This window comes from Phoenix dactylifera, chromosome 4, assembly GCF_051530095.1.
Source record: "Phoenix dactylifera cultivar Ajwa chromosome 4, Ajwa_hap1_PhDact_Kaust_v1.1, whole genome shotgun sequence".
Taxonomy (NCBI): Eukaryota; Viridiplantae; Streptophyta; class Magnoliopsida; order Arecales; family Arecaceae; genus Phoenix; species Phoenix dactylifera.
The window spans coordinates 44,155,259-44,183,168 of NC_143193.1; the positions used below are offsets into that span (position 1 = coordinate 44,155,259).

General features: G+C 38.4%; 1 protein-coding gene across 5 annotated transcripts; it reads right to left on the reverse strand.

Moving 5' to 3' along the window:
• Window positions 1–835: 835 nt before the first annotated feature.
• LOC103711613 (Leucine-rich repeat protein kinase family protein) lies at window positions 836–27,213 on the reverse strand. 5 transcript variants are annotated; one of them, XR_015977201.2, is made up of 16 exons: window positions 27,057–27,213; window positions 25,346–25,883; window positions 22,451–22,962; window positions 22,089–22,221; window positions 21,923–21,994; window positions 21,761–21,829; window positions 21,599–21,670; window positions 21,333–21,401; window positions 16,839–17,008; window positions 16,483–16,745; window positions 5,833–5,959; window positions 5,667–5,732; window positions 5,399–5,585; window positions 5,170–5,302; window positions 3,394–3,921; window positions 836–1,144 (listed from the first exon to the last, which is right to left on the reverse strand). XR_015977201.2 is itself a non-coding variant. In XM_039133772.3 (16 exons), the coding sequence occupies exons 1-16, from the start codon at window positions 27,124–27,126 to the stop codon at window positions 1,103–1,105; spliced, it is 2,799 nt and encodes a 932-aa protein (XP_038989700.3). In that variant the 5' UTR covers window positions 27,127–27,213; the 3' UTR covers window positions 836–1,102. The 5 variants fall into 5 exon arrangements, 4 of the variants coding, with proteins under 4 accessions (XP_038989700.3, XP_038989699.3, XP_088576138.2 ...); XM_039133772.3 differs by having other exon boundaries at window positions 3,646–3,921; XM_039133771.3 differs by having other exon boundaries at window positions 3,646–3,921; window positions 16,483–16,754.
• Between the last annotated feature and the right edge of the window lie 697 nt (window positions 27,214–27,910).

Here is a 27,910-nt window from a genome sequence, read left to right on the forward strand (position 1 = left end):
CAACTCAACTCAATTAATCAGGGTGTAACATCTTTTCCATAGACCTGACATAACGTGACTCATTAGCTAATAAGTTGGGTCATCGTCCAAAATCAGGACCTGAACATAGAGTTGGGTCAGGTCAGGTGCTGTGTATTAGGTTTTTTTTCCTAATATTTTGTTTGTGACTAGCCTATGAATTTCTTTAGCTTTCGATGTAGTTTGCTTATAATTGTCAAAGCTACAGAGGGTGTAAAGGATCAATCTTTCATACGGCTTTATTGCAATATTCTTTCTATGATTATATCTGAAGTGTCCTAGTTGAAAGTAAGGAAATATACCAGATTACTACCATGTTTTGAAGGGGCTGAAACGGCTAGGCCCATGAGATGAAATTTCTATTGCTTCTGATGGCCACGAACCATCAGCTGGCGTCTTTGGGCATCCTTTTTTTTTTTTTGGGTACAATCTTGGGGCATCTTTGAAGACAAGGAAAACATCTTGAAACTCAAAGGGACATTGGGTAGCGAGATCTTGAGTCATTTGTTTGGCAGTTGATGGTACCAAGGGGATGAAGATGATGTAGAATATGGTTGCAAAGATTATGTTGGACAAGCCAAGTGGTTCAAGTGGCAACAAAGATGGTGATATGGAAGTCTGTGTGGTTGGACTTGCTTGGGACTTCTTAGAAGCTTGGCTTGTGGCGGGGGAGAATTGAACTCTCAGCTATGCAAATATGACATAAGGAAGAGATATCCAATTGCTCATTTCACTTCAGCCAAAAATGTTTACCATCTGCATCTCTGACCATGTATGATATGTTGAACTTCGCAAATTATCATCGAAATCATTGAAATGATCCAAAATCATTTGTTCATTTGAAGAAAATCGAGCATCCAAACTTTTTATAGCATACATTTGGTTGTCCAAGACCCCTCCACTTTTTTTTTTTTTGCTCTTCTCAAACGGCTCGTCCCTTTGAACGAGTACTGCAAGTTAGAATACATTTGCCAATATACAACTGGAAAAAGATAAAAAAAAGTGAAAATCATTGTCAGAGACGATCTGTTTAGGAGGCAGAAATGCTTATCATTGTCAGTCCATTGGAGCAGGTTGGTAGCTCTTAACGCGCCTCTGTCACGCTAACAAGCTGAGTGTCAGACACCTGCAGATCAAAGTAGACTCAGGATTGTTACAGCAAGCTCTTAATTGAATGGAGGAACATCCATGGAAGATTCAAATTTATGCTACTGATATTATGCAGTGAACGGATCATTTTTAGAGAGGTTACTTGCATAAGCTACACCAGGAGGTCAAGTGCCCAAAAGAAAGGCCAATAGTAGAACAATATGTAAGCTAGTTACAATAGTCTTCTAGAATGGAATTTGTTTACCTAATCTTTTCCCTACAATTCCAAATTCATAAGGAAGATATGAACTGCCGATAAATTTGTATGCCTAAGTCAAAGGAATTAGTTGTTGGTCATTGAGAACATGCTTCTGTGAGAAATTTGCAGCGAGCACGGTCATGATCTTGCAATATTAAAAAGAAAGTTTTGGTTAGAAAGAACAGGAATAAGCAGGCAGATGCTTCAATCTGGTGTGAATGGTTATTGGGTTAATTTCAGCTTCAAGACAAGGATCCAGTATCAGATCTTATTCATCAAGCGGTGAAAGATGGATTCAGTTCTGCATGTTTAAATTCAAATAGAAGCTGATCTGGTTGGGTCTTGAAAGGTTCTTAAATCTTACAGCGCACAACTGTTTCTCGAGTCAATTTCAGTTGCAGCCTAGAGTTTGTACCAATATCAAAACTCATTAATCAGTCTGAGGTTGAGTGTATTCTGCAAGCTCAGACACAGGAACAAGCAGATCTAGTTGGGTCCAAGCAGAATGTTAATTCTGCAAGCTCAGACTCAGAAACAAGCATATCTAGTTGGGTCTGAGCAGATTGTTAAATCTCACTGTGAGTCGAACTAATGTTTCAGGTCTAGAAACTGGATCAACAGACCTTGTTCATCAGTCTGTGTTGGGTATAATTTTTGATTATAGGGTTTAAGTTTTTTCTGCAGGCATAGACTCGGAGGCATGCAGGCCTGGATGGGCACGAACAAGTCGCCTGAGTTCACTAACAATAATCTCAAGATTGGGATCAAGTTTGTAAACTATAAATGTGCTAGATCGGATTGGAACATGGATTGAATATTGGATCTTAAAAATAAAAATGTAAAAGAACTGTAATAATTGTCAATTACATGGCAAATGAATGGAGATTAAAAAGCCATATATTGATGTATATGAGAAGTCTAGTTTCCACATCATAATCTATACCATGTCTAATGAAGCCGAGCTAGTGAAGATGTTTATATGCAACCTATCAACTCAATTATCCGTTTATGTAGAATATTTTAGAAAAAAAACTAATCAAATTTTAACAAATCATTCTGAAAGCTAAAAAACCTTTCTCCTCTTGCATTTAAGCCCATGAACTCCAAAGCAATGGGTTTGCCAATTTCATGTGCTCAAGGCTTATTAGTAAGTGAATTTTAAAGCCTAGTTAATGCAGCACAAGGTGCAGTTAATAAGTACTATGACCAGCAAGACCACACCGAGCTTCATAGAAGACATCGGATTTATGGGCAAAGACTTTGACTAACAAATATTTGATGATTTAGAGGTTTTCACTTCACTGGATTTCCTATAAATCCGTTAGAGACATATCAAATTTTAGCTAGATCTCTATATTTGTAGTGAATAATTCGAGCATGTTTCTTTATCACCGGGTCCTATTTTGAGTATGATTTTGTAGTAGGCCAGGTCCTTTATATATTTCTAATACATTGTATGAAGGCAGTCTTTTGATATCCTAATAAATCTTTTTGGAGAGAATTTCCTTCACCAAACAAGGGTTTTTCAATCTAGTGTGCTTCAATTTGTATGTTGATCTACAAAGTTTCCCGGCCATCAAATTGCCTTTCATCCTTCTTGTTGCGTCACTAGTCCAATAAATTACATAAACGAACTTTTACATGATTTAATTTATAAAAAAATAATCAAGTTACATCCTATGATCAAAAGGATTATATAATTCATTAAATAGATCCAAAATTTATGGTCTTAATTGATCCTAATCCGAGGATGAGATCTAGATTATTTCGAGCCATTATGATCAGGATTGTAAACCATGGAACATGAGTCATATTATTTTAACAATAATAGTCACTAATATAATACAACAAAGTGAAGGCTTAGAAGAATACATGACTTTGTACCAGCTAATTTGCCTTTTAGGTTTCATAGAGAGCCCCCTTATTCACCTAAAACTGGATAATCCAGGAACTTAGCACCTATTTAGAAGATTAGCATTAAGTTCAGAGCCAGTTATAAAACATTTAAATACTCCAGTGGATCATACCGTGATTTATACGCTGGCCCAGACAATACAGAATAAGGAATGCAGGTTAGGTTGCCTTGAAGCTAGCAAATTGGTATAGCCCAGTGATTGCACCCATACTTCACATTTGGAGGTCCTGGGTAACTAGGTTCAAACCTCAGGAGGTATTCCTATGCGTTTGGTCATGCCCTCAATGGATTCTACATTTCACAATGAGATTTAATTGGCATTCTTGTGGGCTGGAGATTCATTTTTGGGTCAGGCAGAACTTACAATTTCCAGCGGATCAGATGGAAATGATACATGCAACGAAGGCATGGAAGAAGAGCTTGAAGATGAATCATGGGTGCTCTGGCTTCCCCTCTCAATCTTTATTGCATCTTGAATGACCATCTCTACTTCTTGCATCCTTGGCCTGGAAACTCCATGCAGCTCGACGCTTAGGACGGCAATTTCAGCGATCCTCCAGACAGATTCTATTTTAAATGTACCCATCAGTGAAGGATCTATGATACTTGTTATATCACCCTTACGAATCGATGACCTTGCCTGCAAAACAATATGTTCCATGTCAACACTTGAATTTAGTGAGCACCAAATATTGATAAGTACATGGATTTTGATACTTTTGTAGAAATAATATGTTGCTAACTATTTACAATATTAGACGAATTATTCTCTCGTTAACCTCGGTGGTTTCAGGTGTCATTATTAAAGCATGTTATCAAGCAAAGGCTGGCATATTTCTCTTAGTACCGCTCCAAGATCTTAGAATACCCATTTGCTATTCTTTTATTCCGCACTCCAGTTTTGGTTCTTTCTTGATACGTACTTAGTATGTTCTGACTTATCTGAACAAGGCTTGTGACTTGTGAAGATAATACTGATAACAGAAAAGGAGAGAAGAATAGGTACAATTAGAAAAGTAATGCAAAGGAAAATGGAAACCCTTCCACAATTTCACTCCACTCCTAGAGGACAATTAGCCATGTATCTCTGCATCATGAGAGTGCACAAAGTAATTACATGCAGTCTTATGACTCAAAGAAGAATATATGCTAAAATTCTATGCACTGACTCATTAAGGATCAGAAGTATGAATTTGGTCATTTTACCAAATGACATGATTTTCCAATAGGATATGGGTTTTCAATTGACACATGATTCAAGTTATCTAAATCAAGTGCATGCCGTATATGCTGTCAATATGGTTAGATATTCTTAGTTAATGGAAATGCTTCACACTCATGACAGCAAATTTCCCAAGTTTGATTCTTCATTAACATAAAACTGCTTCATGTGTCTGCCTGTTATCATTTTACCTCCGCTCAAGATGTAGGGGGTTTCCAACACATTTAATTTGACTTGAAAAAAGAAGCTTAAAGGATGCAAATAAAGTATATGTCCAAATAAAATATTTCATCCACACTATTGTGGTGCATGCCTAGCAATTATCTGACTGATATCCCTTTGTAAGAAGTGGGGTTAGGGCAAGAGGGAAAAATTGGTGGACTGGTGGAGACTGGTTCCCACGATCCCTACAATTTTGGGATACTGGAAACCACCATTTAGAAGGTTCCAGTATATCTAAAATCCTGGAATTTCCAGATTCTCAACTCCCTTTCTCTTGTCTAAGCATCCTTTTAACAGCCTCATCATCTCAGTCCTTCCCACCCTTATGCAGGATTCTGAACATCTAAACAGCCACAATTAACTGAAAGAATGTTCAAAGGGTATTCTCCAATAATTTGCTTTCTTATGCACAAAAAGAATGTATACAAGAACGAACACACATACCCAGTGAACAAAGTTCCAGTCAGCACCATAATCTTCTACTGAAACAGGCTTTCTTCCTGAGATTAGCTCTAGAAGAACAACTCCAAAGCTATAGACATCGCTCTTATCGCTCAACTGTTGATTAGCATAGTACCTACAAAAACAAGTTAGGATTTATGAATTGTTGGACTATAATAAAAAAGAAAAGAGAAAAAAGAAAATCAAGTCCATACAAAAGGTCAATTCTTACTCAGGGTCAAGGTAGCCCACTGTTCCTCGGGCAACACTAGATACATGGGTAAGATTTTCATCAGCTTGTCTAGAAAGCCCAAAATCTGAAACTTTCGCCCTCATATTGATGTCAAGGAGAATATTGCTTGTCTTTACATCTCGATGAATCACACTTGGATTGCATCCATTGTGCAAGTAAGAAAGGCCTAGAAATATCAAGCAGAATAGACAAGTTACAACCGGAGAAACACAAATCAATAATAAAACATAGAATCTTCATGTCACACCTTTTGCTGCATCCTCTGCAATTACTAGACGAGATAGCCAGTCCAAACTCTTCTGCTTAACAGAATCTGGTGAGCAGATTACAATGTGAAGTTTAACTGAACAGTTTAATTTTTTGCTAAAAAATGTACTGAACAGAGGGTTTGCGAGAGTCAAGTTGTAATATACCATGAATGTGATCTCGCAGGGTTCCATTGTGCATATACTCATAAACAAGAATTCTTTGACATCCTTCTTCACAAAATCCAATTAAAGGGACCAAATTCTTATGATGAATTCTTGATAATAGAGCAACCTGAAATAGTATCCGCATAAGCAACAAGTGTAAGACCATGAACAAGTTTCTTCAGCAAGAAATCACAGTATCTTTTCAATATGTATTTCTGCATTAACTTTTCAAAATTTCATACATCAGTAATTAAATCACCATTTTCTTTGCTGGATTTTAGTTAACTTTGCAACGAGAGGTGAAGCTCAAATTATCGAATTCAACTGCTGCTCATGACACATTTGACAGCATGGGCATTGGCTTGACAGTGAAAAACTTTAATTTTGTGGTGGATGTTAGCAAAGGATGACATAGTTTTCCCATAGAGTTTCTGGAGGGTTTAGAATAGCTCTCAGCACTAGCAATATGCAATAGTGCACATGATTCACTATAGAGTATAGATAAAAATAGCTCTACCAATATAATTAATGATAGAAGAATGATGACATCACTATAGTAATAAGAACGACACTGGACAAAGAATGGATGGAATGAAATACCATGATTATTCCATTTACAAGATTCTAATGGTTTGTAGGAGATAGAATATAATCATGTGAATTAGAAAAATCACAATTTAAGGTTGCGTTTGGCATCATTGTCACTTTTCTTTTTCACAAAACTTAAAAATAGAAAATCTGTTTCTGCTTTTTTTTCCTAATTTTTTTTGACAAAAGAAACATGTTTTCTAGTCACTATTATTTTTCTATTTTTCATAATAAAAAATAGGAAAACATGTTTGGTAATCCAAAATAGGAAATCCCTTTGGAATGCTTTTCCTCCAGTAAATGTTAGACATGCAGCCGTCGGTGATCATCAAGTGGAGGATACATGAGGTGCACCATGAATTGCAGTACCCATTCTATGTTGTCCATCTCATGGATACCTGCTGAATGAATGGTGAGGATAGCGTAGCCCTTGACATTCACATAGTTCCAGTTCCCTCCCACCACCACGATGTGGGATGTTATTGATGACACCATTGTTAGAGGAACAGCTATTGATTGCGAGGACGGTGGGGTGGAAGAGGCGGGAGGGAGGGAAGAGGGAGGAACTTCTTGGTGAAGTGGATGAGGGTGGAGGCGACGAGGTAGAGCAGTTGAGGGTAGAAATAATCATAGGAGATGAGGCTTGACTTGATTTCATGGCTCAAAAAGTTATTTTTAAAAATAGTGGAAGTGAAAGTGGAAGTATAAATTTTTCACTTCCACTTTTTTCATAAATTATGAAAAGTAATTTTAAAAATAAACAATAAAACTAAGGGAACTAAACATCTTTCTTGCATCGGATTTCGTGTTTTCATGTTTAAGAATAAAAAAGAAAAAAAATGATACCAAATAGGGCCTAAAGTCATCAAGAAATGATGTCTTTATTTGAATTTCATTAAAAAATGCTTTACAGACATAATATTGCAACTGTTAATGCTAATTGTGAATGTAGCTACTTTGATTGCTTATGGTCTCTTGAACATGCGCTAAGCATCTTAGAAAGGTTGGATAAAAACTGCATATAAACCTTAAAAAGATCATGACGTATTTTTTTTTCAAAATTCATGCCAATGTACTATTTATTAATCGACAATGTGATACCAATAAGAAAGCTATGCAAGAGGAAGGCTAACCTCATTATCATAACTTAGGTGAAGCCTCCATGAATTTATTGCCCTTTGCAAAAACTTGACTAAAACAATTGGGTGATTCTAAACTTCACATCAAACAAATGAAAAGATGGTAATTTTTACTGCATTGAGTAGCAGATTGCTTAGTTACCTTTTACCAACAAGCAATGCTCTTAGCTTCTTATTATGTCCACGGTTCCTAGTGAAAATAAATGTATTCAAGCAAAACTGAGATTTGGGAAAGGTGTCAATGGTCAAAAATCAATACATAAAGATTGGAGAGATAATATCAGATATGCGGAACAATAGACTAGGAAACTAATTGCAAGTTCTTGAGCCTTAAGTGACATACATTGACACCTCATGTTATCTGATTTAAGTGTGAGTGTGTGACTTATAGAAGGATGAGAAAAAGGTCAAGAGCAAGAGCAGAAGGAAATGTCTTAAGAAAAGGAAAAGTGCATAGAGACTAATAAAGTTAACATATCAATAACAAAAGGAGAACGAATGTGCAATTGGAAAATGAAACTAATAATTTGAAGGGTGGTCAAGAAGGTGACAACATGGGAGACATATAAATACCGTTCAAGGCTTTAAGCTAATCCAAAACACAAACTTAAGCTAGGAAAGTTTCTCTTTATGGTTTGCCGAACCGGGCCGAACCGCTCGGTTCAACCAATATCGAGCCGAATCGGCACGGTTCGGCCAGTATTTTCGAAAAATGCCATGAACCGCTCCGAATCGATATGAACCGCTCGGTTCACATCGATTTGAACTAGTTTGCCCCCATTTTATAAAAGGCTTGAATTTATGGTCTGCCTAATCGGGGTGAACGCCTGGCTCACCTCGTACCGAACCGGTACCGTACCGAACTGGTAAAAGACCGGTACAGGTCTCGGTACCGATTCGGCTAACTTTATTATTGTTTGATTGGAAAGCAAAAAAGAATTAAAATCAAAGTATTGAAAGTGAAAATTATAATGATTAAGGAGAACTGCTTATTAATTATATGTTTTATGTACATGAAGCTGCAGAAGTTTAGGGAAGTTTGACTATGAAGAACAACAAAAATTTATGGACATTTAGTCATCTCTAGAGTTAGTGAAGAACATTAAACCTTGCAAAACCCGAGTTCTGACCATGGATATAAAATAAGAAATTCATAATGCACAAACCAAAGTCATGTAAAGCATGACAAAAACAATAAATAAATTTTATTATCTAATACCATTTGTTGAATGAACCAAATAGGTACAAAAGCAAGACAAACCTAGCCAAATAGTCCAAAGGATGAAGCAAGGTTCGCTATCTCGGTACCGGGTACCGTATCGATACCAATATTGGTTCGATACAGTACGGTACAATACGATATGCACTATTATTGAAATAGTCCTCTAATAACTTTTTCAAATTTTATGTTGGTATGCTTCAATACAAATCAATATGCTTCGGTACGGATCAGTACACACTACAGTATGCTTCGATACAAGTCGGTATGCCTCGATATGGGACGGTACGCCTCGGTACGGGGTGGTATGGAGTTTGTACCGACTCAAAGTTAAAATTCGTACCGATTTTCTCCTTGTACGATATGGTACTCTCCGTACCAGGCGGTACAGATGGTATGATAGACCATGAGATGAAGTATGGCTAGTAAATATGGTAGAATAGGCAAATTACCCACCAGGATCTAGCAAACTATGCCAAACATGCTGGTTCGGGGCATACAAACTAAATCGAATGGTCACCAACACTGTTCAACCAGTCGAATCGAGACCTTGCCTCTCCCAACACCCTTGAAGGCTCGCCTCCCGTCTCTCCCCCTCTTGCCTCTTTTTCGACCTCTCTCTTCAAGTGAGTCCATTCTTTGTCTTTCTCTCGGTCCCTATCATCAAATCTATAGCCGTCAGATGGGTTGAAGCCTTTGCAAAGTACTTAAATCCCTCGAAGCACTCTCTCTCCTTCGCTCGCATGTCCAATAGCATCCCGTCCATGTTCGATGATGACAACGTCTAGCTAGATGACTCCTCTCTCTCCACATCTTATCTCTCTCTCAGGTAAGTCCAAAGGGCTCGGCTTCTCCCTCTCCTTCTATATCCCCCCTCTCCTTATTCCTCTCCTCCTCTCTCTCTCCTTGGTTTCGATACACTGCAGTTCAGCATGATACATGCTGGAATCGAACCAATCACCGACTAGTATAACTATCGACACTAGTTCAGCGAACCCTATTATCCAATCTAAATACTTGGAGATGCATATTTAGGCATAAAATGCAAAACCACTTCCAAGGAGGGAGTGTGACTTTCACCTAATGTTACATTCCTAAGGCTAGAATCCAACTAGGCTAGGTGGAGTATCTATGCAACCCAAGCCTAATTGAAAAAAAATTCTAGGCTTCAGACTAGGCTGAGGCTCCATTTTTTTTCAAAATTATTGCTTAAGCTTGACCAGAGCCCGAATTCGAGCTTGGCCGAGAGCCCGATTGTGTCGTCCTGGAGAGGGGAGAGAATGGAGAGGAGAGAGAGACTAGGTGGGAGAGAGAGGAGAGCAGGGAGAGAGAGGAGAGCAGGGAGAGAGAGCTAGAGAGGGGAGAGAGAATGTAACTATTGGGCCTAGATGGGCCGACTTAGACCATAGTCGGCGGCCCATCTGGAGACCCAAATTGGGTATCTTTGGGAAGAAGATGGAAACAACCATCACCCGGCTGTTGAGGTGGTTATAACCGCCTAACAGCCACGCGGTGGTGGCCGTTGCAGCCTTGCTTTTCCCCGAAGAAGGCTATAAAAAGTCCTTAGAGGCTCTCTTAGAGACACTTCTATCTCTCACTGCTCTCTCTCTCTCTCTCTTTCCTTCTTCCAGCGGCAATAGATCCACCCGGATCCGCCGCCGAGCCATCGGAGGAAGCGGCCCAAGCTTCCGCAGGAAGCTTCTTAGCTCCTTCACGAAGCTAGGTGAGCCTCGATCTTCCTCTTAGCTCTTCTATGTTTGGTTATTTCTAGATCTACTCTTACTGTGGGATCAAAACAAAATGGAAAACGAAATAAAAAGAAAAAAAAAAGGGAAAAAGGGGAAGAAGAAGAGAGGGGAAGGGAGAAGACCTACCTAGGGTTTCGGCCACTGATTCGGCACCGGCGCGACTGGCCACGGTTGCGGCCACAACAGATGACGGCCAAAGACCTTCCTTCGCTCGATTATCCCTTCCTCTTGATCTCCTCTTCCTTCAAACCCTAACCCTAGATCTTACTTTCCGACCCTTGGGAAGAGTCCACCAGCCCGGCTTGGTCGGAGAGGAGGATGGTCATGTTGGTGGTGGGCTAGCCGTGCCTCCCTGGCCGGGTGGGCAGGCACCACCTCGGGTTGGGTTTAGGGGGAGATTAGGGATGAAGGGAGAGGAGAAACAAAAGGGCTAAGAAATTGGGTTGACATTTGGAGGAGAGGGTTTTAATGGGCCACGGGCCGACTGTTTTAGGGATGGATGTTATGGGCCTAAGTACGGCAGAAAGCTTCAAATGGCTTGGGCTTTAAAGGCCTGAAATTTGGCTGGGCTTGGTCCGAGCAAAATGTTCCTAAACTCTAAATTAACTTGGGCTAAAGGGGCCCAAGATCTGATGGGATATGTTAAACCAGATCTGGGCTCTATGGGCCAGGATCTAATAATGGATTTAAAGGACCTAGACTAAAGGGTTGTGTAGTGGTTGGGCTCGAACTGGGCTTGGGCCAAGCCAAGGTCTTCCCTAAATCTAATTGAAACTAAGTAGGACTTTGTAGACTAGGACAAGCATGGCCAGAACCATTTTTAGCCTGTAATTGGGCCACAAGCCAGATTATAAACCAACTATTTATACCACCGGGCTGAAAAGAAAATAACCTTGTAACTGGGCTTGAACTTAAAAACTGAATCAGGTCATTGGCCTGAATAAAAGATTAGCCCAGTAACTGAATTAGGCCATGGACCTGAACCTGAAATTGAATCAGGCCATGAGCCTGAATAAAAGATTAGCCTAGTAACTGAATCAGGCCATGGGCCTGAATAAAAGATTAGCCCAATAACTAAATCAGACCATAGGCTTGAACCAGAAACTAAATCAGGCCATGGGCCTGAATAAAAGATTAGCCCTGTAACTGAATCATGCCTTAGGCCTGAATCAGAAACTGAATCAAGCCATGGGCCTGAAAATAAAATATGAGTCCTTTGGATGGGTTGTAATGATGTAAAACCAAAAGTGTATTAAAAAATTTTAATTAAGAAAAGAGTGTGAATATATAGAAATAAAATATAATAACTAAAAGCAGAAAAGTAGTAGAAAAAGTAGAATAAAAGTTAAATAAATAAATAAATAATTGAATGAGCAAGTAACAAATAATTTGATCTCTATGATATGGCTAGGTGTTGGAGATTTGTCATCTAAACTTAGAAATTTGTGAGCAAATTGAGGTAAGTGACCCTGACACAAATCTTTTTGCTTTCAAATACATGAAATTATTTGGATATAAAAATGCATATTATGTAAATTTCTCAAAACCTAGGATCAAGCATATGTTAGCAAGTGTCGTATGATTTTGGCTAAATGACATCCATCATGATTACTACATTGTGTACACATGATTTATGATGATGTAAAAAATTGTATGGAAAATGAAGTTTGCAGTATGATCATGGATTTTACACATTATGATGCCATTATTCATCTTTCAATCTACTTAGAAGTAAAGTTTATGAAAAGCATGATATGATTTATGAACTCTCAGATTGCTATGTATAACCCCCGCCAGCAGGTAACAGTAGCTCGGCATACGATCCCCGCCAGCGGATAATAGTAGCTCGGCATACGGCCCCCGCCAGCGGGTAATAGTAGTTGGTAAAAACCTTGCCATGGGAATAAAAGCGGCCATAGCTGCACCACCATCTGAGAGTATGGATTTTAAAGCATGAAATAATGATAGAATTTTATGATGCATATCCATATTTATGAACTTGCATGATTGGGCATGCATTGCTTTATAACTTGTTTTAATATATATGTTATGAAATGTTTATTTTGGAATATCTGTTATTTTGCTTAAATAATGCATTGGCATGAGGAATAGTATGCTTGATCCGGTAAGATGGTGCATGGTTACTTATTGAGCTGCATAACTCACATAACTTTTTTTATTTTCTTTCAGATAAATAAGAATGCTAGGAGCAAGAAAATTGTTGTTCTTTAGGGTTTGGAAAAATCTGTTTGAAATGTTCAAATTGTTAGAGCTCTGTACCATTCCCTGTTGATAAACATTCTATGAATGAAATATCATTTTTATATGAAATGTTAATATGGCTTTGTGTTATTGTGGGCAATGGTTAGTAGTAGCACGACCGTGTCATGGGCTGAATCAGGGGTGCAGTAAATTGAGCCAGATTTGGGGTGTGATAGAGATCAGGTGGAAGAGAGAGGAGAGGGGGCGAGAGAGATCCGAAGGGGGAGAGAATACAAGAGAGAGGGTAAGGGGAAGAGAGATCGGCTGGAGAGAGAAGGGGAGTGAGAGAGAGGAGAGAGCAAAGAGGAGAGAGAAAGGAGAGGGGAGAAAGATTGGGAGAGAGGGGAGAGTGAAGAGAAGAGACCGAACGGATAGGGAGAAGAGAGCGGCTGGGGAGAGAGGAGAGAGGGAGAGAGATTGAGAGGTAGAGAGGAGAGAGATTGGGTGGGAGATAGGCGAGAGATTGGGTGGGAGATCGAGAGGGAGAGAAAGGAGAGAGGGGAAAGAGTAGAGGGGAGAGAGATCGGGTGGGAGAGAGGAGTGAGGAGAAAGAGTGGAGAGGGCTTAAGTATTGACGTACTTCGGGCCCTATTTTGAGAACAAGCCCGATTGAAATTATCTCGGGCTTATACCCAACCTAAAGCTAACTCGGCCCGAGCCCACTTCTAGCCCTACACACTTTCTTGGAAGAGAACATGCATTTACTTTAGGAAGTAGGAAAATATTATTTTCATAATCATGGAGTCTAAAACTGGATCTTTGTAATTCATATTGCTTTGTTTGTATGTATCGACCATTATGAGGCTAGTACTTTTCTGTTTACCGTTATTTGACGTTATTACATAGAAAACTGGGCTGTATCGATATATAAGCTTGTGAACTAGTGGTACTAGCTAGTATGACAAACACGAATTGGTATGGATCAATTCAAATTTTAAGTTAATAGCTTGAGTACTTTAATACTTATTTTGGCTGCCCCATTAAAGTTTTAAGGAATATTCTTGGATATTAAAATCATATATACATCAATATGTTGACTCATTAAGATTCAGTAATTACAATAAAATCCAAGAAAAATATGGATGTATAAACATAATGACTGCAAGCCACATGAGTTTCCAAATTGACAATGAAGAGTTGATAGATTGCTGGTTTTCAGTGAAAGAAACATCTCATGTAAGGTTACTATCTTTCACATGCTATTTTTCTAAGTGTTTGTTTTCTTTTTTGCATATTAATTACTTAATTTTATTATTTTCAGTTAATTTTTAATTGCTTGCACAAGAAACCTATTTTATGGGAAAACAAATTAACAATCAAAGTAACAATCAGTGTACCACGGGCATCTAAGTAGGCCCAATATGCATTGTTGACCCCTTTTCTAACAAATTTAGTTTTTTTTTTTTTTTTGGTAAGTCGGCCTCTCACTACACTCAGCTGTGAGACGGCCTAGAACAGTCACAGTACAAAACACGATCTAATGCCAGTAGTACACGATCGAAAATACTCCAAAAGACACTCTCAGAGTGGTGGGTTACAAAGGAGGCGACCCAGTCTGCTGCACTCTTTGCCTTTCGAAACACATGCGAAGCCCGAAATGACTCTAACTCCTCCACGAGAACAAATTAAGGTTTTGAATCTCCTAGTAAGTTAACATATTTCTCAAAAAAAAAGAAACATGGTATCGATGCTAGAGGTCATGATTTGAAAACATTCAAATCCTTGTTCATGCCAATTTTAATTTATTAACTAAATAATTGTTATCTTGAGTATTTTTCCTCTTCACTCATTTCTACTTATTACTAGAAGTAAGATTCGTCATCTCGATACTGCACTCCGTATCGGTGCCACGTCACTGCCACACTAGCACTGTGTCGGTATAATATGGAATGGAGTTTTTTCGGCAAATCGAGTGTTGGTACGCCACTCGTACCGGATACCGATACCAAACTAGTATGGTACGGTATGCTCCGTATTGCCCAGTTTGGGCCGGTACGGCAAACCATGATTTGAAGTTATTCTTGAATCGTTTGTCTTTATTTGTATGGCCCAGGCTATAGAAGGTGTGGTGTTAGATATTGATGGGAGGCAAAATGGATCATCCTGTTCCAGCGTGGAGTCACTCAATTCCGACCGAGCAGGCCTTAGAGCCAAGCAGGCCTGACCTCAGCCCGCCGAAGGCCGAGCCGACCTCGACCAGAGGCTAGGCCAACCTCAGCCCTCGTCGAAAGCCGAGCCGACCTCGCCAAGCACATGCCGCGGCCTCCAAGCCTACCTGACTTCGTCCGCAACCGCACCTGCGTGCGCGCCCACGCCCGCACATGTGGCCGAACATCCCGGCCTCGCCAGCCGCTTTCTATGAACCATTGCTTGCTGGCCACGCCATGATGTGCCAACCAAGGATCATGCCTTGCTGCCCTAGCTATGCTTGCTATCAAGGGCCATACCCTGCTACATCTGCCAAGGGCCATATCCTGCCACACCTGCCAACACATGTCGGCTCCAGCTATTGGCCAACTGATCACAGCTCAGCCCGAGATTTCAGGTAACGGCCGTGACCCTCACCCTATAAAAAGAGGGTAGGAAAAGACCCTTGGTAAGCTATTACAAGCATTCTTAAGCCATAAGAGGCCATCAAAGGCACGGAGAAACCTCTCAAAAGGCCCAGCTAACTTAGCCATCGGAGGGCCTTCGCCAGAATCTCCGACCAAGGCTTTATGCAGGTATCCCAAAGCACAGGAGGTGACCCTCTTTCTCCATCCCGGCCGGTGGCTTCTTGTCTTCCTCTGGCGCGGTCACCCTCAGGCCAAATTTCAACCACAACAGGTATGATATACCTTGTTGACCCCTTCTCTAATAATTAAGCTTTTGGGTCTAGTGGTAAGTTAACAGCACTAACAGAATACCTTGTGTCAGCCACGACAAGTAGAGCATCCTGTACAAGTGTTTGGAACCTTGGATAATATATTTAAGTGGCAGCTTATGAGGCATTAACATCAAGAACTGGTTTCTGCAATGTACCCACATCCCATTAATGCTAATCTGAAGACTTTCTGTTCTTTTATTTCAAATTTGGAAATTTTGTAAAGGCATCACCTGGATAAGTTGGAATCTTCTCATGTTTAAATGTTTCAATTTTTAATGTTAGCTTCATCAGGTAACAATATAAGAATTATAGATGTGAAACTATTACGTTTATGGCTATAGTCAAGTTTCACACGATTATGAATAATGATAAGACTGTAGGAGGGTACCCATGATATATATGCTGATGTTTGCAAGAATTGGTTTTCAATCAAGTTAATATGCTAACTCTTTCTAATATGCAGTGGTGAAATAAGCATCCATGTCAGACTTAATGGTTCACATAATTCTTTGAAATAATTGTGCACCAATGTAGACTGGGAGATATCATGATATTTCAGCCAGTTTTATCCACGTGCAGAGAATGGATAGATCAAATTGCTAATTTTGTCCGCTCAAGGTGTGAAGAGACGTACTCAAAGTCACTTCAGTGCTTTGCACATACATATAGCTAAGGTGCACATAGCAATGATTGTACAGTTAGATTTATCTACTACTAACAAATTTTCTTCCCATACGAAATCAAAGAGCAAGACTATTGCTAGACCTTCATAAAATTCCATAAATGAAAACCAAATTAAAGTTTCTCTACTGCTATAGATGAAAGTACCTCATTTATGAATTGTTGAGTTCCGCTACTAGTTGAATCAGCAGAAACCTTGACTGCCACTTCTTTTCCGTCCTTCATTTTTCCATAATAGACAGTGCCAAAGCTTCCTTCACCAATCTTTTTTGAAAACTTGCAAGTTGCTTCTTCTATCTCAGTAAGTGAGATATAGTAAGCCAAATCTAGACCATCATCAATGACCAAAGATGCACCTCGTACGATAGAATAGGGACTTGAAGATTTAGAAAGGATGCGCAGATAATTGCCTGAAAAGACTATCATATGATATCAGTAACAAGTCATTTTGATATCAATAATAAACGAATACTATTGGTTAATTAAAGTTCTAGTTCACATACTTTTCTTATGACTTTCACCCTGCAATGGCTTCTTTTGATGATTCCAAAGCAGCCACAAACATCCCACTAGCAAAAGTACAGCAGCAAATGCTCCAATGACTGTAGCAACTATTAACTGAAGATGCCTCTCATGCTGTCCCATTAAGCGTAATCCAGGATTGCCATCATAACTGAAAGCAGGGTGCTGTTGGTTAATGAAATGCCACTGTGCTGTCAGAAAATCTAACATATTTTTCTGGTGTTGTCATGTTGAATCATTTTTATGAGTCCCTGGAGTGCTATTCAATATAAGAAGGCTGCAAGGGGCAGGAAGTTTCAGAACTATGTAGAATATAGCTGTATTCAAGCAGTTAGCGGTATTTTTGGGGGAGAAAATGTACCTCCAATTAATGTTTGAAACTAATTCAACTCTGCATTTTTATCATGCATTCTACTTTTAAGTATATGATTTTTGCAGTTGCTCCATCAAGAGTGACCTTGTTTTGGAGATTGGAGACATGGATAAATGTCAAGAAGCATCCAAAACTTTGTTGTAGTTAGTGATATAGGGATCTAAAGAACTTCTTAGTGCCCATTTTTACATACTTTATAAGATAGATGCCGTGAGGTGAGAAGTGTTGTGAGGACCTATGCAGGCATGTGTTTAGTCCCACATTAGTTATTCTCCGGAGGGATCTTAGGTAATTATATAGGACTAAGGACCCCAAATAATACCTTCTGGCTAACCTTTTTGAGTGAGGTTTTGGGTTATTATAAATGGTATCAGAGTGGATCCGGACAATAACCTATTGGATTGTGAATCCACCATGTGCGGGCTCAATTCCCATTGTTTGCCCAAATTTAAATAAATTAAAATAATAAAATTATAATAAAAAATTAAATTTGATAATTTACGATTCCATCTATTATACCACTCCGTGGTATGTTTCATTGTGTAATGTAGGTTTGCCCTAATTGGTACTTACAATTACGTAAATCAATAGTTCAAACTACACTCAAAGGTAGGGCATTTTCCATTGATATAGGCCAGCACTCTCACTTTCACCACCAGTTACATTTTTAGTACAAATGAAACTATAAATGTAACTGTCGGGGCCATTAGAGCTGACTATGGGCCGACCATTATGCTTGTAATTAGATTTGAATGGATTTAGACTCTTAGCCTGGCAAGGATGTTGGGGCTTAAACATAAAAGAGTATGTGATGACCTGTGCGAGCATGAGTTTAGTCCCACATCGGCTATGCACTGGATAGAACTTAGGTACTTATATAAAGCCGAGGAATCCAAAACAATCTTCCGACTAGTCTTTTTGGGTGAAGTTCTAAGTTGTTGCAAATGGTATTGAGTGGATCCGGCCCACGACATATGTGGAATAGGGGACAATGTAGCACAAGCTCATTTGAATTGATCATGAATTGATTGTGGTGTTTGAGATTGGATTGGAATGGATTTAGACCCTTTAGCCTAGCAAAGATGCCAGGGCTTAAACGAGGAGAGTATGTGAGGATCCGCATGTGTGTTTAGTCCTATATCGGTTATTTGTCAGGAAGATCTTGAATACTTATACATGACTAAGAAACCTAAATAATACCTTATGGATAGTCTTTTTAGGTGAGATCGTATATTATGATAAACATAGTTCGTCGTACCGACCCAAACCGAATTGTACAGAGCATACCATACCATACCGGTTCGATATCGATACCCCATGAGGAAGGTATACCGACACTCGATATGCCGAAAAAATTCCGTATCATACTATACTGACACAGTGCTAGTGTGGCATCAGTACAAGGTCCGGTACCCTGACAGTAAACCTTCAAGTATTCTCTTTTAATGAGGCATGACAAATATCTCCTGAGATAATTTCATTTTAGACTAGTTTGTATTACAAGTGCATGCCTTAAACTTTAGCCTTCTAGCTTATTATCATGTCGCATAAAGTCACCAAATTACAACTGACAAATAACATCTCTCCTGAGTATCAGATCTTTGTTGGGGGTCTTTTTTTCATTTTTTTTCCTTTAGAGAGAGGAACCTCTCTAATTGGATTATTAGAAACAAAACAACTCCCACAAAGTCATCTATTATCAATGTAGAAAGCATAGTTCTCTTTCACTTTCACCATCCACTTCTTAAATTTTCATAGTAGTGCCAGAAGTATTTGTTATCTGATTGGAGAAACTATAGGCTAGGTCATATTTCTTATTCGCACCTCCACACTGTTAGTTAAAAGGGTGTCTTTCAATTTTCAAATATATTTAGCATGCATGGCTTTCATAAAAAATGTGTAGGCAATTGGCAGGGAGCTTCTTGCGGATGGAATGAAGTTTGTGGTTCTAATCATCAAATGGGAGCTGTGCTGAAAATATATTAGAATTTTCAGACTTACCAAATGTGTACAACGTGGTGCAACCTAGGCTTGACCAGGCTCAACCCTGTGGCAACCATTGTTCGTCCCCAGTATGCTGGTTTGAGCTCAGGTGTGGGATCAGTTTGAACTCAGTTTAAATTGAGTTTGACTCTGTTAATGAGCTGGGGACTGCTCCTGACTGGTTCAAGTTAGTGGGCTTGAGATCTGATACTTATGACATGTCTTGTCCATATTTGCGATTTTAACCTTAAAGGGACTTGATTCTGGTGGCTGTCCAAAACAGCAACCAGGACCAGATCAAAGGGCCAAAAGACCTACTTTTCACTTAACATGAACTGAGACACAAAACCTGGCCAAAAACAAAATTGAGAGTTGACTTTTCACTACAGTTGAGAAGACTCCCATGGACAAAGTTCAAGAAGATGACCTCCATTGATCCCTTCCAAAATTAACAAAAAAAAAATCTTGTCTGCTCTTCGTTCTTCTTCACCTATTTCCACTTTCATTTGAAAGGTTCAATTTCTTGCTTGTTCACTTGATAACTTTTGTTTACTAACCACCTGACCTCAAAAGCTGAAGCTGATAGGATATGAATAAACAGTGTGAATCAGGCTTGTAACCCCCGCTCCACGAAAAAAAATCATGTGTGGCAACAGGCCATGCACATGGAGGGATACGCAAGTTAAGACAACAATTAATAAGGGTCGAGATGACAAGTGGGGTATTAAATAAATAACAGGCCTAGAGGGGGTTTGAACTCAAGACCTCCGACAACCTGATCTCTAATACCAATGTCCACTAACCACCAACTGCAAATGTTTAAGCTGATAAGGAGTAGTTGACAATCTATTTCAGACTTGGCAGGTTTAGTTCATGGATTTCCTATATTTGAGTACAAGTCTTCTGCTAGAATTGTTCCAGGGACAACTCTTAACTTTGTGTTAACTCCCTTTGTTTTTGAGAGTTTTCCACAGGATACCTCTACTATAATCTTTTAAAAGGACAAATATGTTGCAGAAATCCAAATGGAATCCCCCATTAGACACTGAACCCATTTCTATGATCCACAGATATGATGGACTATTTGATTTCTGACTTAAAATCTTAGTATCAGAATGGACTGAAAATTAAAACTATTTGGATTCTGAAGTTTATCAATGATGTAAGCTTCACCTTGATGGCAAGCTTTATCTTAATGATGGACTTGAAATAAGCTTAACTCGACCTTAAAATCTTTACTTGGATTAATTTAAGCTAAAAAACATATGAATTCATCAAGTCCTCTAATGACCTTAGGGCATCACTTTCAGATGTACCTAACTGGCTACATTCACCTTGAGTGGGTGAGTAACACTTGCTACTCAATCTTCAGTCGCCTTGTTAATTAATTAGCTTTTATCCTAGAGTTGAAGGATCCAGACGGAAAGCAGCTTAAATATATTATGTGAAAGGGTACAGGATTCTTTATGACACTTATGATGATTACTCCATGAAATCACTCATTTTCTGGGTGCACGTGTAGGAATCTGGTTAGTCACCAAATTTAGATACCAAGATTGGGGTAAATTGACCTTTATTCCTCCACACAGGCCAATGTTAACACAACATCAATATGATACAATTAGAGTATCGAAACTATTGTGAACCAGAATCGAAGAAGAAATCCATCTGAACTACTTGATGCAAAACATATGATAGACAACAGAAATGGATCACCTTCACAAATGGGTATATGAAATAGAGACACATTAAACTTTTTCTTTTATTGTTTCCCTGTGGTATTCTCACCATGCTGTTCACCACATTTCATGAATGCATATTGTACAAGGCATAATCCAAATGAGAGTGCATATTTCTCACATTCTGGCTCACCTCTCCTCTAAGTCTAAAAATATGACATGAATCAAAGCTTAGTAGAGTTAAATTGACATCAATCATCCACTGCAAAGAATTTATTGCTGTATTTTGTACTTATAATAGAAGAGGAATATGATCATTCTGAAATCCTAAGGAGAATCAAGATTTTGTTTCTCTAACAAAAAGTTTATTAACTTCTTCAAGAATAGCACATGCCATACTGGCCTATCTGTTTGGATTATTAGAGTTTCTGCATACTCACTTGAATATGAATTTTCCATTTAACAGTGCTGGAGGTATATCCCCGCTTAAATAGTTGTTTTGTACATACCTGCAGTAGTCAATTTATCACTGTATCATCTACTCTCTTAAGAAGAAGCTTTAAGATTAAATCATTTAAAATAAAATAGGTAATGAGTCAACCAAGCATACAGAATCAGGTAAAAATCAGTAGTCAATTTACTCATATACATGCTAAAGCTTAAACCCAAACCTTCACCTAATATAACTACTCATGCTGTTACGTACAATTCTCTTAAGCTTGGCAGCTTGCCAAAGTAAGATGGTAACTGACCAGTCAGTTCGTTGTTCTCTAGATGCCTGTATACATGCAGTGTGAGAGATGTGGTTAAAGAATAATAATGCAAAATTTTCTTTTAAATTACTTAGATGCAAAAAATAAGAATTTACACGACTTCCAAATTTATTAGATTGCTCATATCTGGGATTGGGCCGTCCAAGGAATTATCATCAAGCCACCTGAATCATTACTAATCCATCAGCCACAGCACTATCTTTCAGGATGATATTATTTCCAATACATAGACATATATATTGAGTTTGACGGCTTACAACTCTGTTAACTGCTCGATCTGCTTTATGTCTGCAGGTATTGCACCGCTCAAATTCTTTCCAGACAAAAATCTGTTGAGGAGAAGCAGGCACAATTCAGAAGTAAGTGTATTGTTTATTAAGGTGATCATGATTCTCATCAGCAAAACAAGGTCTCAAAAATTACATTTGTGTAATCCTTGGTGGCATGCTGGAGCTGCAATTTATCCATTCCCAGCGAGCAGGGATACAAGGATCACCATCTTCATAGGTCCATTCTCCCTGAGAAGACATGGATTGGAATGCATGCAAAACAGCAGCTTCCAGCCACAATGATTATTATTAATCAGCTCATACAAGAAAACAACTGTCTTTGAAACAAGTTGGCATCCATCTAATAGTTTTCAAAAACTGGAAAAAAATAAAAATGAGGTTTGAACGAGTGACAGGCAGGATTTGGCCTTTCTGTAATTGTTAAAAATCATATTCTCATAGGCATAATCAATAATTATATGAAGATAAACCAAATAAGAGAGAGTTCACAATTACCATCTTGGAAATCTGTCTTTGGTATAATTTGTACATATTTGCTGATTTCAATCGCATTCAGAAGGGGACCACGAGTTGAATCTTGAGTCTTGGAGAATAAGAATGATAGAACAAAATCTAGTGATACATTCATATAGCTGGGTTCATAAAGTGCATAGCTCCCATGGGCATTCTCAGCAATATTGACAAATATATTATCATAACCAGGAATATAGGGCTGCTTCATCATAAATTTTCGAGTCTCGTTTTTACCTAAATCTTCAATTTCAGCTAAATATGCATAAGCTCGAGCATTGGCAGGGAAACCATCGAGATTTAACCTGTATGAAAGGATTCCCCTCGTTCCAACCACAGCAGTCTGCATCACTTTAAGTGGCGGAAATTCCCGTGTATTTATTTTTATGTTCCTCTTAGTACTAATTCTTCTTGTACCAGGAGCCATTCCCACAAGATAGTTCTGCCTTTTATATAGATCAGATTCCCATATACGGTCATAAGGGTCATCAGGATACCTGTTATATTATGAACATTTAGAAGACTTATTTATATTCTCAAAATGGAAGAAATTTCAAAACTACATGAATTCTTAATGGTGACGGAGAGATTTTTCAATGGAAAATAATGAACTAGGAAAATAAAGAAGGACAATGAAATAAGGAACATGATATCTCTGAACATATTGAAAGAATGCATCTGTTATTATTGCTTGTTGGACAAACATTGATAAAGGATTCACTTTTGGAGCACACCTTGTATTCTTTCCATCCGATTTCTTCTGCAGAATATATTGCAGGTTATTTTCTTTCCTTTTTATTTAAAAACTTGTGGACAGCATATAGATGAGCCTGCTATCACCTTCCAATACACTTTTGCTGTATTAACCATATTTGCTTCCTTAAGTCTAATGTTACCAAGGTTTATGTGCCGGACAATGGTTCTCTTTGGTTGCATGTACCCCTTGAGGAGGAATATCCATATGGGTTAGAAATCCTGAAAAGAATGGAGGTCGGACTACCAGACAATCAATACAGATGGTACCTAATTGTGTAGAAATCTTGGATAGATTCCGAAAATCTTGAATATGTACTAAAAAACTTCAATACAGATGGTACCTCCTTGGATCAGATTACAAACCTAGAAAATATTTGATACGTACTGAAAATGTTGGAGAACAATAAAAGGTGCCCAAAAATTATACTAATGGTTTTTGTGACAAGACTTAAGAGAGCTTGTTTAGACTGCAGATTCAGCTCAACAAGTGATTATTTAGTAAATGTTTTTAGTACTGACTATAAGGATCCAGTACAGTACAGGCCTTGGTATAGGCCGTAACAAGACATGGTACAGCTGCTGTGATGACTCCAGCAGTGTACCAAGAGTCGGTATGGCGCCATACTGTTCTGATCCAACCTGTAGCAGTTAGAAAATAGGGTCCTGTACAGAGATCATAAACCTTGCAACTAATAAATGATTCATAGAAGGGAGAACTCTAGTAATTAGGTTAATGGTTGTTAATCATACTGCAATTTTGAGCAAATACCTTGTGGCCATGTCAGCAGTCTTGTATAGAACTGTCACATTACCAAGAGGATTTTGCTAACAAATATAACTAGTGTCAGCTAAACTGATACAAGTCAGTAACTCGGGAGTAATAGTTAAGCATTGAGTCCATATGCATCTTCATCAAGGGTAACTCACTTTTATGTCAATTCCCTGACCTGCAGCAGTTAATGCAATAAAGCACTGTAGATAGCCACCTGTGTCTTCAAATGTATATGTCAAGTTGTTGAACGGTTGGCTATTATCAAAATCTTACATAGAATCCGTCGGAGGCTAAAAAGGATTTTCAAAGGAATTATTATTGTGGATAACGATTTTGTTGATTAGAGGCTGCACATCACACATAACCATATTTTTATCAAGAAAACATTTGGCAGACATCATGACACAAGCAATATGCAATGTTACTGAAAGATGTGCCACTGGAAACTAAAGTATACTAAGAAAAGTAGAAAACCCTTTCATTTTGAAGTCAGGAAGCTATCTAATGTTTTCTAGAGAAAAGAAGATGAGTTTGGAAAGTTTAAAAAGGGCCTGAGCCCTGAAGTTAAATAAATTGCTGATAATAGGGCCTAAACATGTCTTCTGAAGAAATCTAAAAAGGAGAAAACATGAGGCATAATTATACTAGAATGAACAGACAATAAAAGCTCAAACAATCAAAGAGAGTACCCAACGTGCATGTAAAATTTCATTTAAAGAAAAAAATTACATAAAGCAAATTGAGCACAAAATGAACCTATGCTGCAGTATATCACACCAGAACTCTGTATTATGATAAAATGTAATCTAGGTTGATAGTTGATACTACTGATGCATGATAGAAATCACATAGACCAGACCTTATTTCTTTTATGAATAGTATGGCTCTTAGGGAGTAATAATATATAAGCCAATCCTATAATTGTTAGAATCTTTTAACTCAAAGCAAAACCCGGACATAAAAATAGGGATACATTGCAAATGGCTTTCGCTACCTTGAAAATGAGTACGTATTAGATGGTGATTTTTGGAAGCAGAAAGCAGATCAGTGTGCTTGGATTCTCTTGTAAAGACTTCTAAACAAGGTACGCTGTCTTGGTACTAAGCCTCGTATTAGTGCCACACTATCACTATGTCCGTATGGTACAGTACAAGGCTTGTTCGGCATTCTAAATGTCGGTACACTTTCTGTACCATATACCAGTAACGAACCGATATGGTACGGTATGCTTTGTACCGTCCGATTCAGTATGGTACGACAAACTTTGGTTCTAAAATTTGATCATGAAGGGTATTGCGATTTGCAAGATGCTAGTTAGGACAATTAATGTCTTAAATCATAACTGCACATACCGTATAGGTTCATCACTAAGAGCACCAAAGTTTACTCTTGCTGCAACCTTGAGGTAAAAATCATCCTCATAATTTGTAGCATACATTGATACATTCAAGGGCCGCAGCTCAAGAGTTGATATGAAAGGATAACTGGTGGATGCACAACATAGGCAGACTTGTAAAGAACTAGAAGTTGCCCGGATTATCATCTCCTCAACAAACACACTGGAAGCATCTTTTATTGTTACAGTGGACCAGTAGGTGCTGTCCATAAATAGCTGGAACATCGGGTAGGGGTTTCCAGAATCTGAATTTCCATACAGAAATGTTGCTCGGACAAGATATCTCCTTCTTTCAGTAGTACTCAATGTATAACAGTACTTCTTGCTGTCTGCAGGAAAATACCTATGGAACTTATACTGTGGTCCAGTTTTTCTTGAAGTCCTTACTTCTGCCACCTTTCCATATTTGGTTAATCCGGCATCTGATATCCAAGCAAGTCCAGTATTTGGGTCTGTGTGGTTACCTATGCCTCCACAGTCTATGCTAACAAAATCTGTAAATGAAAAATGAATTTTATTTCAAGACTTTACATGAATGAAATATCTTCAAGAAACATATGAACACTGCTTCATCATGTCAAGATAATGTTTTATTGATGATGCCGATAAAATATTCTCAAAGAATAGAAATGAACATAATTCCTGTCATATGTAAAGCAGGTAACAATACCAAAGCGATATAACCTTTTTTTTTTCTGTTTGTTTCATGTGTTTTTCTTTTCTTCTTCTTTTTTTTTTTAGGGGGGGGGGGGGGGGGGGCGATATTAGTGAGTTAAAAAAACATTTAACAGAAGAGTAGAAATGCACTTTCATTTTTTTGTGCTTCAAGTTAGAGCTCCCTGTGAACATACAACACCACATGTAATTTTGGAGTTTAAATTCAGTATCATAAGCTGACAGCCCAGGACAGGATCAGACTATGTTGTTTGACCATGATCAGCTTTGTTCTGACTGAAAAATAAGGCTATGATGAAGGTGCAGTTGGATTATATGGGAGTACTGTAGTGTTTAAACACCAAACTTCAAAGTGCATCACCTGACTTCCTTAATTCTACTTGTCTACATTTCTGCCTTATTATTTTTGTGAATTCTGAGGAATCCTGGGGCCAACCATACAAAAGCCTTACAAGTATACCGATTTCTAGTAAAAAAAAAAACAAAAAATCCTACTCTGACTTGCTTTCTTACCTCCAGTTGAACTTCCAATAGGAAAAGACCTAATTTCTCTAGTCTATAATATTTTCTTCTTAGAAGTAAACAATCACCTCTCGTCCTCCATTATTAAACAAATAAAACATGAGTTGTGCTTTCTTTTGCCCTCATTCAGTTTCTAATTTTACACACCTCACTATCACACCCGAGCAGTTTTGGGTACTTCATTCACAAATTATGAGTCAAATATTAAGAAAAAAACACATACTGGAAAGAATATCACCGGCATAAATCTAGCAAAAGCATTACTAACATAAAAGTGAATGGTTTAATTTGATTATTTGATATCCTCAAAATTTCTGTCCACCAATAATCAGCATCAGTTTCTATTCCTCATTTTATATGGTAATTAATAACCAAACCCTCAAATAAAGGATTCATCACGCAAGATGCCACAGAAGCACAACATACTTGCATTACGATGCATGAAGGGTAATAAAACACAACAAGCATACCTCTCACTTGGCCAGAAACAGAAGGAAACAAAAGCAGAACCAAGAGCAGCAAACAAGGGAGAAGAGCCATGACAAATTTAAAGAGGATGAAGTGCCCCTAAGAGAATTGGCTGTGCAACAAGTGCTAGTCCTGAACAACTAAACTCTTTGGTATATATATAAGAGATTAAGAATCAGAAAACCATGCTACTGAGCTTTCAACTGATTACAAAAAGAATGGGACAATTGTTAGGGGGTCCATCTAGCACTCACCAGTCTCATTCCATCAAAGAATCTGCTTTCCAAAATGTAAACCTTTTACGGAAGATCATTTCAACAACTTTGTGCTTTTGAATATTATAAAGAGAGAAGCGCGAGCCCACGCGAGTGCTGTCTTGGTGCTTGTTCTTTTTTGTTCCTTGGTGTTTCTTGGGCGAATGTCAGACTCCTGGGTCGCCGAGACAAGAGTTGGAGAAGTAGGTCCGGGTTACATGGACCGGTCAAGTCTTTGGTTTGACCAGACCGGACCGGACTGGACTCCTGTCTGTGACCTGAATTTGGTTCAAGACATTACAGTTTCTGTGGGTTTGGGGTTCTTTGCCTCAATTAGATTTTTGAGGAGAAACCAATGGGATAATAGCAGACTCTTGTAAGAAAGTTCATGTGAGAATTAGATGATGACCTGTTTATTTGTCTCATCGAGCGAGTTCGAATTCTCATGAGGCCAAACCAATTAGATGAGCCTCAAACTCGAACCATCTGGAGAATCGGATCTAGGTTTGGGGCTCAATTTGGGTCAATTCAACTAGGTTGAACTTTTGGGGCGGTTCTCGAACCAATGATTTCATCAGCATGCCGTTATAGTTTGTAGTAAG

Coding starts and splice junctions, on each gene's coding strand:
- LOC103711613 (XM_039133771.3), bottom strand. CDS start 27,126: ATGGCTCTTCTCCCTTGTTTGCTGCTCTTGGTTCTGCTTTTGTTTCCT. Junction 21,671..21,760: donor CTAATAAATTTGGAAGTCGT/GTAAATTCTTAT, acceptor GCATGTATACAG/GCATCTAGAGAACAACGAAC. Junction 5,303..5,398: donor GTGGGCTACCTTGACCCTGA/GTAAGAATTGAC, acceptor TTGTTTTTGTAG/GTACTATGCTAATCAACAGT.